General features: G+C 40.6%; 1 protein-coding gene and 1 long non-coding RNA gene across 3 annotated transcripts in view; one reads left to right on the top strand and one right to left on the bottom strand.

The window, feature by feature from the left end:
- Positions 1-2,090, bottom strand: part of LOC148427552 (uncharacterized) — a 9,146-nt gene extending 7,056 nt beyond the window's left edge. The window contains exons 1-4 of the long non-coding RNA XR_015864743.1: positions 1,766-2,090; positions 1,568-1,632; positions 1,231-1,446; positions 640-1,009 (exon numbers count right to left, since the gene is read on the bottom strand). This is a non-coding gene — a long non-coding RNA (uncharacterized LOC148427552). The remainder of the gene's footprint in view (positions 1-639; positions 1,010-1,230; positions 1,447-1,567; positions 1,633-1,765) is intronic.
- prdm16 (PR domain containing 16) overlaps positions 1,446-12,943 on the top strand; it is a 192,969-nt gene continuing 181,471 nt past the window's right edge. For both annotated transcript variants that reach the window (XM_088407609.1, XM_088407611.1), the window contains exon 1: positions 1,446-1,684. In XM_088407609.1, coding sequence (XP_088263735.1) covers positions 1,648-1,684 — 37 coding nt within the window. In that variant the 5' untranslated portion in view covers positions 1,446-1,647. The remainder of the gene's footprint in view (positions 1,685-12,943) is intronic.

Raw genomic sequence — 12,943 nt, 5'->3', positions numbered from 1 at the left:
ATTATTATTATTATTATTATTATTATTATTATTATTATTATTATTATTATTATTATTATTATTAATTATACGATTATTGTTGTTGTTAACACAGACTACACGTGACTACTATGAATGGCAATAACAACCACCAATAATAATAATAATAATAATAATAATAATAATAATAATAATAATAATAATAATAATAATAATAATAATAACAATGTCATATGCGCTTGGTGGGTTGCGGCATACAGAGAGGTGAATGAATGTGTGCGCCATCCTGTAGACTGCTGTCGGTCCATCGTCGTAGATCTTTAATAGGCTCCAACACAGAGCTGCCTTTATTTAGCCAAAACCAGACGGAAACCATTCCCATATGACATGTAGGCTACAGGCCCAGGCACCATGTGAAGCCCGGCCCACCGCTCGAGTTTAAACTTACACTGACAGAGTTTTCTCACATTTTAATGCACGTGGAACGATCGAATAATAATAATAATAATAATAATAATAATAATAATAATAATAATAATAATAATAATAATAATAATAATAATAATACTTTTGTGCTTGTACATTTGTATCCAAATGTGATCAACATTACACTACGCATGCATTACTTTACATTGTATAAGATTTGAAGGTCAACATTACCTGTGCATTGGGACCCGGTCAAAACTAAACAGTGAGTTCTTTCGCTCCTACCTGCAACAACATTTAAACAACAAACAGACAGGTGCAGAGTCATGCTTACACAGCCTGCAGCCCACTTTCCTTAATTGCATGCACTTCTTATTTTCCCATTTACATTTTTGACGTACTTTATTAGGTACGACAAACTTCAACAGAATGTTTAGTTTGGAGGAGGAGTATTGGAGGAGGGCGGGGTGGGGGGCATGCATGCGTCAAACAGCTGCTGGCTGCTGCATTGCTACATACACGTACACTTTAACCCCTTGAACCGTGCATTTAGCCAGGTCCATCCAATAACAATTCTTTTTTTGCCACTTGCTTGTCAATCACTCTGCAAAATAATGAAGACAAGCTCGTGTTAATAAAATCATGAATTACACGTAATGCATGTAATAATTAATACATATATGTGATAACAATTTCAGAGAATAACAACAACAACAATAATAATAATAATAATAATAATAATAATAATAATAATAATAATAATAATAATAATAATAATAATAATAATAATAATAATAATAATAATAATAATAATGGGCTTCTTACCTCGCGGCGTGCACGGGCCGGCTGCAGGGAAGCACGTCGCCGCCTTGAGTTAAATGCAAGTGGGTGCTGGCAGCAGCGGAGCTGGGTGGGCTGGGAGCTGGGGCTGAAGGGGGGGTTGGAGGAGGAGGAGGGAGGCAGTGAAGGTGCGAGTGTGAGGAGAGAGCAGCATGTGGAGGAGGAGGTAGAGGAGGAGGAGGAGGGGAAGAGATAAGTGATCTAAAGGGGAGACGATAGGACAAAAAAAAGTGATGATGATGAATACAGAAAGTTTTTTGGCCCCGACGAGGGTGTCAGATTGAATGGGGCTGTGCGCATGTGCGAAGGTGTCCAAACTGACAATGCTGGTGAGATGAAGATAGTGTTGTTGCTGCTTCTGGGCTCACGGTGGACGACGAGAGGAATCTACAAGGCGACAAGATGAGATCCAAGGCGAGGGCGAGAAAACTGGCCAAAAGTAGGTCCCGCGTGTTTGGTCTTTTCTTTCCCGATTTGAAAAAAAAATAAAAAATCAAACAAACATAATTTTGCTACTTACGGGTCCTTGTCCGGTGTCATAGCGTGAGGAAGGGGGACGACACTTTTTGGCCACGATAAACTTTTTAGGGACGCGACGTTGCGGCTGCTCCGACAAGTTTGTGCGCACTTTGCTGTTTACTTATCTGCGCAAAACTTTGACGCCGGTGCTTGACTGCAGCTTTCAGATTCGCTCCTTTCCTCTAGCTGGAGCTTTTGGTTTTGCTGCTTCCTGGAGGTTAGGCGAAACTTGCCCAAATGCATACGAGTGTTGTTCTTCTTGTATATATCGCGTGGTTCCAAGTCTTGTGAAATCACATCGTTCCCGGCTGCTGTAATAGTGGGCGCTGTGGTACTGTCCCGCAGCATTTCCTCCCGAGGTGCGCATTTTATTTTATTTTTTTTTAAGGGGGTGGGGTGGGTTGGTGGGGTCAGAAAGAATAAATATTTTGTGCCACGTTTGTATTTCAACACTCTCCGTTTACGTGCATTCGCATAACCCCCTCCCCCATTTTTAAACTCCAGCCCCCCCCCTCCCATAAGTGTCAATCAATAATTGCAAAGAAAGACGCTAACAAGCACAATTGACTGTTTTGATATTTTGTTGCAAAGACCTTCCTTATAATTATTTTATGTTTGTGTTTCCTTTGTATACTTTCTCCTGGCTCTGATATTATATCCGATTGTTGTCTTACACCCTTTGGTCATCATTTTAGTTCTTGCAACTCATTAAGAAGGTGATGACCTAATGATGATTATAAGTGGCCTATATTTTAGAGGCTTGCTGTCAATCACATGCTTGTGAGATTCAACGCATAGCGAGTTTTCTATAAACAGGTACCACATTTAGTGGAAATATATATATATTTTTAATGCTGATTTAAAAAGTAAAAGATTATTATCATTGTTTTCAATCGACCTTGAGAAATATTTGATCTTTATCACACAAGTGCTTTTACTTGATGCCCTAATATTGCGAATCTTATCACTTTTCATTCAACTGTAAAATAGTGCAAAGGGACAACTATATCCGTTTACCGTTTTAGGATTTTTTTTTTTTTTTTTTGGGGGGGGGGGTGCTAATTATTTCACGGTTTACTTCAAAGACCTTGCTAAATCATCATCCTTATTTTCCAAGGCGACATTCTATTCTCTTATTAAAATTTTAAGTCCTTGTTGCCGTGGAACCACTTTAAAAGGTTTAAGGCATAAAGAAAAGGGAAATCGCTAATTGGCCCGCTTAGTATAATTGCTTAGCGCTTCATGCGAGCGCTGTGGTGCACTTGGACCTGATCTGCTAACAGCCCGTCTGTTGATCCTGGTGCTAATGAACACAAATACCAGGCTTTTGGGAGCCCTCCTCGCAGACACCAGATCAGTCAGCATGGGAGGCTAAAGGACATTTTGGAATTCCAAAAAAAAAAGAAGGAACCTTTGAATGGGACTTGTTGAATAGTAAGTTACACATGCATCCCGTTTGCTTGCGCGTGTGTGTGAGAGGCTTCTTAAAGCCCTTTTATTTCGAAACAACTTATTTTCCTTGAACATTATGGTCCCCCCTCATCCTCGGCCACACTAAAGGCCGGGATCCCCCGGAAACCTGGACCTCCACATGTAGCGCGTGTTTGGGTGCGCGCGCGCGCCTCTTTTATTGGAACTTGACCCGTGCACATACAGAAGCCCTGCTTTTTTTTAAACATCGTTTTCAGCTACGCGTCTTATATATTTCTTACAAAATACATGAAATAAAAGAATGAATGCATTTTTTGATCGAGACGCATGTAGGCACACACGTGTAAATAATAATAATAATAATAATAATAATGATAATAATAATAATAATAATAATAATAATAATAATAATAATAATAAAATACAAGTGTGTGTGTGTGTGTGTGTGTGTGTGTGTGTGTGTGTGTGTGCACGCCTATGTCTGTGGTGTTTCCCATATATATCTATGTGTAAATTTCTATATATGTACATATATACACACACACACACACACACACACACACACACATTCACATTGTACATGCACGCCTACACACGCACGCTCACATAAATAAACAAACAGGAAGGTATTCAATAATTGCGAATGTAACGTAATACAAATTATTGATTAACTTGAATATTGAATAGCTTGCTTTATTGCCAAACCTATCTCTAGGGACCAGAACGTCAGTAAAAAAAAATATTTTTTGAAGTTTTGCGTTGTCTTCTGATTATCTGATTAGCTACACCTCTAGGTCAGAGTCAGCTGGGATAGGCTGCAGTTCATTCGTGATCCTAAAGAAAACAACTGCCATTGGGAATTGACAATTGAAATTTTGTGCTTGTGAGTGCAATGTATATCAACAATTCTGCGTGTGTGTGTGTGTGTGTGTGTGTGTGTGTATATCTGCGTGCGCTGAATGAGTACATACAACATACAGTAACTCCCTCCACCGTCTTGACAATGTGAAACATTTTACATACCAGTATGAGATTTGTTTTAAGCACAATGGCAATTAGGTAAAAGTGCTGTCTTGAACTTGGCTCATATGAGAGTTGTTTTGACAGAAGTAGACAGAGAGCCATAGCATCTTAACATCCAGTGCTGAACCAAAGCAAGGGGCAACCCATCCCGGACGCTTATATGCCTTACTGAAAAAAACAGCACTACTTCCAACACATTGTGGCGTGAAGGAGGAGTTGGCGTGTTTTGTGTCAGTGATGTAACAAGTCACTTTGACTTGGAAATTATATGATTTATTTGATCAGCTTGTGGTCCTCATCATTATAGTGTTCGATTTCGCTGCATATATTGTAGAAATGAAAAACAAAAGTAATACAATATGTTGTTGCATTCATCATCTGTCATGCTGTATACTCTTTGTAAACATTAGTCGTTTGTAGAGCTGCATTTTCTGACCTTTATTGAGCCAAGGCACCAGTTTAACATGAGAAAAGTCTCACTGGACACCACCATCTGAAAATGCACAAAAGTAGAAAAATAATAAGGATCTCATGTCCGTTTGCTCATTCATTAAGTAAGAATGAAAGCATGAAACCTGAGCCTGTTTAGTTGAGCGCAGTGCTAACGGCTACTTGCGTTAAGCCATGACTTATTTCATGGCAACAGGTTGAGATACAAAGCATTATTGTACCTTGTGCCATGTAAAGGAGGACGATTCAATTGTTTTACTTATTACTATAAATCATAGGTGTAAACAGTTAAACAAAAAAAAAAGTTCTAATCAATAAATGACAATTACCTCACCAAACAGACACGCTGTCTGCAAAAGAAAGCATATTCATTTTGTTTAGTCTTCCCGGAATATTTACGTTTGGCCTATATTGCAATCGACCTATAATTTGTTTTTTGGAGCTGCAGGTTCCACATCTTGTCATATCTGTTCATGTTATGTTGAGCTGATTGTGAAATTTGGAGCCTTAAGCCTGCTTCCAAATATGTTTCCATAAGATTAAAAAAAAAAAGAAAATAGAAATCTGTCTCCACGTCCCTTTATAAAATCTCCTTCACCATATCCACAATTGTTGTACTTTGGATCATTGTAAACCTCACAATGATTTTGCCACTTTGTAACTTGTCAAAGGGTAACTTTTTTTCTGTTTGAATTCCAGTTAAGTTTCTGCCGAGGTTCCAGTAAATCCAAAGTAAATCTGGTGTCTGGTTCTGTTGCATATGGTCCTCATTTGATTCACATAAAGTGATACAAATACAGATGAATTGCTTTATGTAACAATAACTTTAAATGGATTGATAGAGCAGACACTTTCCACTCTAAGTAAATGTACAGGTATCAGTCTGCTCACTCTTTCTGTATAATCTTTTGTGGTCTCCTTCAATTTTGGCTACAAAGAATGAAGTCAAATATAGAAATGATGACTCACCTGCTCTCAAATTCTGGCTATGCACCTATTAGAATATTCTAGTTTTAGTCACTTTTACAACTGTTCTGTTCTTACTCATGTTGTTTGTCTCCACGAAAATACTTCCATAGTGATTCAGCCACTCTACTCTTAATGGTGCTGTTGATTCGCGCATGATAGTTTTGGGGACTCTAAACTGGTCACACATGTCCCATTAAAAGTATGAAAAAAAAGTACTCGAGACTACACAGTAATGTCAGAACAACAAGCACATATACCAAGAACAGAGCTCTGATATAAACATTATGGCATTAATTTAACAATATTGTATTTTTTTTTATCATGGTTGCATTTTGTGTCAATTTAAGACAGCACTTCATCATACTGAGAGCAGTTCCAAATACGTTGGTGCCCTAACTATAAAAGACCCAATCAACCCAACAGTTTTTTTTTTTTTTTTTTTTGAGATTCAAGCTGTCATCAACCGATTTTATTGCTTGGCCTCGAAGTGTGAGATAAAACTTCAAACACTAGTGCTGAATTGCGGGTTGTGGATTCAATTCGTTTGACAAAAAATATGAGGGGTAGATCGTGAGCTGTTTTTAAAAACAGAAGTTTTATGCTGCTGGCAGGCGTGCCCAGTTGAAGTTCATGGGCAATCATATCGTAAAACAGAATTACACCATATGGAATGAAAGTACCTACAGCGGTTTGCTCTAGGAACGTGTGCTCAGTTAAATCACAAACAAGGGAAAATGCCATAGATGAGCCCGATTACAGCATCTATGTGGCCTTAATATAACTCGGACCTTTGAACACAATTGATGCAGCACCGCAGGAAGACAGACAATATACAAGACGTCTACGGATTAAAACGATTACATGGCACCGACTGCAGCCTCTACGCACAGGAGCATTGTGAGTAGATACTGCCGTGGAAGAACAAGTCAAGTTAAATTACAAATGAAGCTGGATTGAAGCTGGCTAAAGTCTCCATTGACATTTTTTAAGTGACAAACGGTAGCTTACATGTAAAATGTAATGCTCTGTTGTGGTTTGCTCCAGGTAAAAATGAGCATTTCGGTCATTTCAATTGGAAGACAGTGTCACAGTATAATTATACTTGTAGGCTAAATCTTTTTTGGATTTTCAAAATCTTAAATGGAAGCAACATTACTGCACCTTACAACATCTTTTACAGTAGCTTTAAAACTCTTTTCTGCATTATACCTCCATGTGGAGGCCCAGTCATGCAAAACAGGAGCCAAGAAGATGTAGGTAATCGTGATCCATAAGCTGTCTACTTATGCTAAGGTCTGCAGTAGTTTTTGTACTGTCCTACATATCCTACAGAAAATGTGAAATGAATATATGAATAGTACTCAGATTAAAAAAAATAAAAATACAGGATAGCGCTCACGATTTTGTTTTATACCTGTGTACAATGTCAATAAAGTTATTCTATTCTAAAAAAAAAAAATCCCCGTATACTTTCGTCTAAGAGGTGAGTTTGCTGGCTGAAACAGCACATTTGATTTTGTTAAAATGTGATCAGTAGTAACAGTAACTGGCAACAGGCGGTCAGCCCCAAAGTTTGCAGTCATTTGTGTCCATCATGCCAGTCTAATTGGAGCAATAGCTGGCAGCTAATTTAAGCAAGGTACTGCACGGCGGCGCCTGAGCCATAAGTAAACAATGGCAACTGGTGCCATATGTCAATGTCAGCGTAATTAAGTTGTATGTTAGTTCGCTGGTTGTTTGTTGTTTGTATTTGGAGTCACAAGCAACAATTGCCTTAGAAAGACTGGTCAAGTTGTTACACTGTGCCACATGCAGCAAGGAATATTTTCAAAATAAAAGCTTATCAAGATATTCACCTCCATATAATATTTAAGCAAGATTTATTTTGAGCTTGGCATTCGCACCGTATTTCCAATGTGTTTTGAAGTCAAGCAGAGCATTAATAATTGTCGCTGATATTGGTTTGATATATTTTTGTCTGACATGTACACATCGAGTATCTGGGTGCAAGAAACAATGCCTCAATCATTTCAAGGTACTTTTTCCAGCCCTTACAAAGTATAATAATATAGTGTTATTTTACTTAGTAAAAACATTACATTTTTTTTGTAAGGTTTGTAAGGTGAAAATTATTGTTTACAGCTATTCTATTATCTGCAGGCATACCAAATGTTGTTATCGTAATGAAAACATTTAGGATGACTTCCTCTTTACAGTGAATGCTTTTTATAAATCGTTCCTTCATACGTAATTAAGTGTGTGGGACTGCTGGTCCCAGTGATAGGTCAAAAACATTTCACCTTTCCATTTTGCACTGTAATTTCACACTCAGAGTAATATACCAATGTACTGAGTGCACACACAAACACACAGGTAAACACACAATGAAAATGTGACAGATTTTGGGGCAGTGATAGGATTTAAGCTCAATCAATCACACGGTGGAAAGGTTGCGTGTAAATGTCATCCAAACAGCAGGCGTTGACAATGTTCCTGCCTAAGTGTGTGTGTGTGTGTGTGTAGGTGATGGAGGTCCTGTCACTGGTCTTACTCTTGTTCAGTGTGGCACAATGATGGGTGGGCACCTCCTACACATGCACACGAGCTTCCTTCTGCAATCCGGGGCAGTTGCAAGTTGCATATTGAATTGACACGCAAATACCATGAAGCATTAAGCTTTTGCACATGGCTCCAAATCCCATTCATTCCACTGATACGCTGACCTCACATTATCCAGTTGGCAAATATTCCTCCTCCCTGCCTTGCTCCATGACCTCATCTTCTGTATTTGTGAAAACATCATTTGGCAGTTACAGATATTTCCCTGATGTTTTCTTTTTTCGTGCCCCCCTCCTTGTCTTCCCCCTCTCCTGCCTGTAACATTCAGTTTGCCAAACGGGGCAGAGTCTTTGTTTAAAAATAACCGAGCAGCATTCAGTGAACACTGTGTGGTTATTCCAGACAATGAGTAGATTTGTGTTTTATTTGTTTGCTTTTTTTTTGGCGGGCAGAGTACCATCCAACATATTGAGAGTAATACTTGTGTGAGTGTCATCCTGCATGAGATTGCTCATCACTTCCGCGGCTCACTGATTATTGTTACGTTTCCCATATATCTCTCTCTTTGGCATGGGTTTTGCACCACCCACCGTGAAGCAGTACGCACTGTTTGCCAGACAAGGGGCGAATGTGTGGAGTCCTAATGAGCTTGCTGGAGCAGCCCTCATGATTCCCTCCACGTCGCAGTGTCTCGGGGGTTGCTCAGCATTGTGACTAGTCTTATCTGGGTTTAATCCTGATTTGTTTGGTATTAGCCCGGTCACTTTTACCCTGTTTCTCCCATTTTCCCTAATACCCCTTCGTTTGTCCTGCCTCTGATTTTTGCGTTTGCGATTTTGCGCAGGCTGCCGATGTAGAGACTTGGTTTTCCCTGGTTGGTTTGTGGCCAGTTTAAATCTAGAACTACCAGAAGCAAGTAAAACACAATCCATCTTTATCTGTAACCCTCATCCTCATCAGAGGTTACGGGTGAGCTGGGGCCTCTCGCATTTACCTTTGGGAAACAGCTGGGTTATTGGTCAGCCAATCTCACGGCACACATCGACGCTGAGCGACTCCAACTGATATTCACAATACAAATAATGATTAGGATTCTTCAAGATAGACAGCAGCTTTTTCTGGAAAAGAGCTTTAAACCTTGTTGTTTTCTGTCAGCTTTATCAGGCTAATGATGCTTTATGACCAATACGTTCAATTTAAAGGTGTGCCTTTCAAGAGTTAATTTTTGAGATGGACCCCTGCCAGGTAAAACTTTGGCACCGATATCAATTTAAACCATGTTAAGTTCAGGGAACTATTTATTCAAATTTTCAAGTGTATTAGAGATTCGATTTGGAGAACATGCTACACTTTTTGTTTTTGTTTGAAATTAAAACAAATAAAATTTTGTTACCACAGGGAGCTATTGCTTGAGCTTTCCTTAAACTTTTTAAGATACGCTGACATCGGGAAGCCCGGCGCATGCTCTTGACTGATGCAGCCGAATGTGATTGAAGTGGAGCCTAGTGAAAAAAATTCAGTTGGTCACTGCACACAAAAAGCGATTAAGCACCGGACAGTATCGAATTCTGAGACGTCACCGACAAAGCACTGTCCTGTATTATTTTTGTGAAGAAGAACGGTGGAAAAAATACAAGCTAAACTGGCTCATAAGCCAGAAAATGTGTCATTTCGATTGGCTGGTACATCTGCCACATTTTCACAGCGTGCAGATTCACCTTTTGAACTGCAGCAAAACCATTTACCAACACTCAGCACTGCGTGGCGGTCCAATCTGCTTCTGTCACAACGCTCTATGTGTCCTGGGCTTTACTATGATAAAAGTCAGGTATAAATGGGCTCTGTCTTTCTCCTCTACTTTTTTTTTGTTTGTTTGCATGTCTCCTTCTGAATTGTGCATTATATGCTGCATCTTTTTTTTGGGTGTGCAGTTGTGCTTCAGCAACTATTTTGCAGTGGCTAAGTACGGTAGTAGCTACCAGTCACTTCTTTAGGATTCTGGCATGTTCAGTGGAACAAAGTGTTAATCACATAGAAAATTAATTGTTGTAATGGTTGAAGATTTTCTCAAGTCTCCAGCGTACGTGTGGACCTGACCTCAGTCGCAGCCTTGCACCGCTGATGATGCTCATCCTGTCCAAATATGATAAGCAGACAAACTGCTCTCCCCTGGGCTGTTTGTCTGTCTGCTCCTTAAATAGCGCACAGTGTGTGAAGGCATCGCGGCCCGAAACTCCCTCAGCCTTTGTCCCCTTTCATCGAGCCGCCAGTTCAAAGCCTTGGCTCCATCTTCACTTCTATCTCTTTTGCTTTTCGCTCCCTCCCTCCTCGCTATCGTTCTCACTGGGTTTCATCATTACTGCAAAGATGGGCTCGCTGTGTCTCATTAGAGCGGATTAGAGACATCTCCACGTCTCACAAGGGCTGAGCGGGACGTTTCTTTTCTTTGGGCACCACCCCTAGCCCCTTTTCTCTCACAGATCAGGTTCTTTGATTTGGCCAGATAAAGACCTCTTTCATGTCGGCGGGGACGGTTAGCGATTACACTGTCAGGCCCGCCGTTTTGGTGGGTTTGACAAATTTGCCGCTCAGGGTGGGGCGCTTGTGGGGTTTGTACTAGCCAGACGGCGGACAAGAAGATTCACAGTAATTGAGCTGTCATTATCCAGTGACCCTGCCAGGCGCTAGAGCCTAGGCCTCAGCAGACCTCCTATTTGTTTAATACTTGGGATAACTTTCTTTGTGACTGTGATGGACAGCAGAGAAAGAGGGGGTGAGGGTGCGGAAGTGGAGTGTTAGCCCCAATGTCTCTGCTTATTTGGGCACCTCTCTTCAGCGCAGCTCTCCATAAAAATTGGCTCTGCTACATTACTGATGTAAGTTTCTTTTCTTAGCTCCTCCACACTGCAGTGTAATTAGGCCTATATAACTGGCTGCTATTTATTTATAAAAGAAAGCTGCTGGCATGTTGATTACAGAAACCCCCAGGGAAGAGTTTCTCAACTAGTGTTTTCCAAGTTAATTAAGTAGGATGCCGTGCATAGGATAAAGGGACAGTATTAACTGTCTTTTCTCAGTATATAACATTTCTACCATTGGTAGCCTTTGAATCAATAAAGATGCAAAAGTTAAGGGGTGTCCACAGACACATTTTGTGAATTTAAGGCCTTAGTCTTTGTAAGGTGTTTTACAACACATATAATGAGTGTTAAGAATTTTAGAAAAACAGAGATGAGAATAGGAGGAACTATTTGGTACATTTTTACTTTTGCAGTTTGCATTTACAAGTTTGCAAGTTGCATAATAGAAATGCATTTGTTGCTAATGTAGTATTGACATGATAATAGGCACTTAAATTAAACGACAGCTCTTCAATGTGACTCAGTTGGTCTTCTTCAAAGTGTCCGTCTCAAAGCTCACGTTTCAAAGTTCAATTCTAGCTCACTTCTGCTTTCCTGTGTGGAGTTTGCATGTTGTCTTCAAGCACTCTGTCTTGCCCCCCACACTTCAAAAAACATGCATGCTAAGTGTAACGGACACTCTAAATTGTTCTTAGTTGCGATTGGGTGCGTGACTGGTTGTTCGTCCCCATGTGCCCTGTAATTGGCTGGCAACCAGTTCAGAGTGTCCCCCTCCTACTGCTCATAGACAGCTGGGATAGGCACCAGCAATCCAGAGACCCTACTGAGGATAAGCGGCTAAGGAAAATAAATGGATGGATGGATCTCTTCTCAAAAGTGTTTCCTTTTTTCAACTGAATTGTGCAGCCTACAGGCACGTTTAATGGCGTTTTACTGGTATATCGGTCAATTCCAAAAGGCTGGCATTTGAACAGAGATGTGTTGAATTTTTAAATCCACTGTAACAGCAGCAATGCAGTCTGTCATTGTACCTGTTATGAAAAAATTTAACATGCTGTCGCCGACTTCCACCAAAATTTGATCATTTTCAAAATGAATCTTTTTGTGAGTTCAGGCCCTAAAGTACTTATGAGGTGTAAACAATCCCCCCAAAATGCTACATCGGCTGACTGATGGTGATGGAGGAAGGCCCCTGTTAGAATAGAATGACACTTTCGGCCAAAAGGTTGTGATGGATGAAAAAGAACCCGGCATTCCCCCATTAAGCCAAAGTCGGATTGGTTTTGAAGCGATGAGTTGGGTGGAATGTGTGTGATCATGAGTGTGCGTGCACTTGTTTATGTGTGTAGATGTTGGAGGGGTCTTGACTAAAACATTTCAAGATGGCCCATTAGCCGCCGCAGATTCTTCCCCTTTCCCGACACTAGGATTCCTCTGTGCTGACCCCCTACACCTCCCCTCTCCACCTCTCAGCCCCTCTGTCCCAGAGGCCCCCAACCTCATCCTGTCAAGTGTACGGTTCCAAAGTAACGACGAAGCAGCCCGCGTGTGAAAATATTGAATTGCAAAAACATCCCCGGGTGAGGTGGTGTGTGAATGGAGCTTTCAGCACCGAGACCGGCCCAGACCCTGTGCTAGTGACTGACGGACAACAAATGGTATTTTGTGCCCAGACTATGTGGACAGAGCAAAGAAAGGAAGCGATGGAGGAGATGGGGCACGGGGGAGGGTGTGTGGGGGGGGGCAAATCTTAAGGTTCTTCAAGCCTCTTCAGCAAGAGGCCCTAAATGTAGGTCTGAAATGCCTTATCACATGACCCTGTCTGACCCTTGGCCTCCACTCAGCGGAGGCTGTCAGACTCTTTTCCAACTGGGGGCACAAAGCCC

The sequence above is a fragment of the Hippichthys cyanospilos genome, chromosome 2, assembly GCF_059441005.1.
Source record: "Hippichthys cyanospilos isolate Australia breed blue-spotted pipefish chromosome 2, RoL_Hcya_1.0, whole genome shotgun sequence".
NCBI lineage: Eukaryota > Metazoa > Chordata > Actinopteri > Syngnathiformes > Syngnathidae > Hippichthys > Hippichthys cyanospilos.
This window is presented reverse-complemented; position numbering and strand designations above follow the sequence as displayed.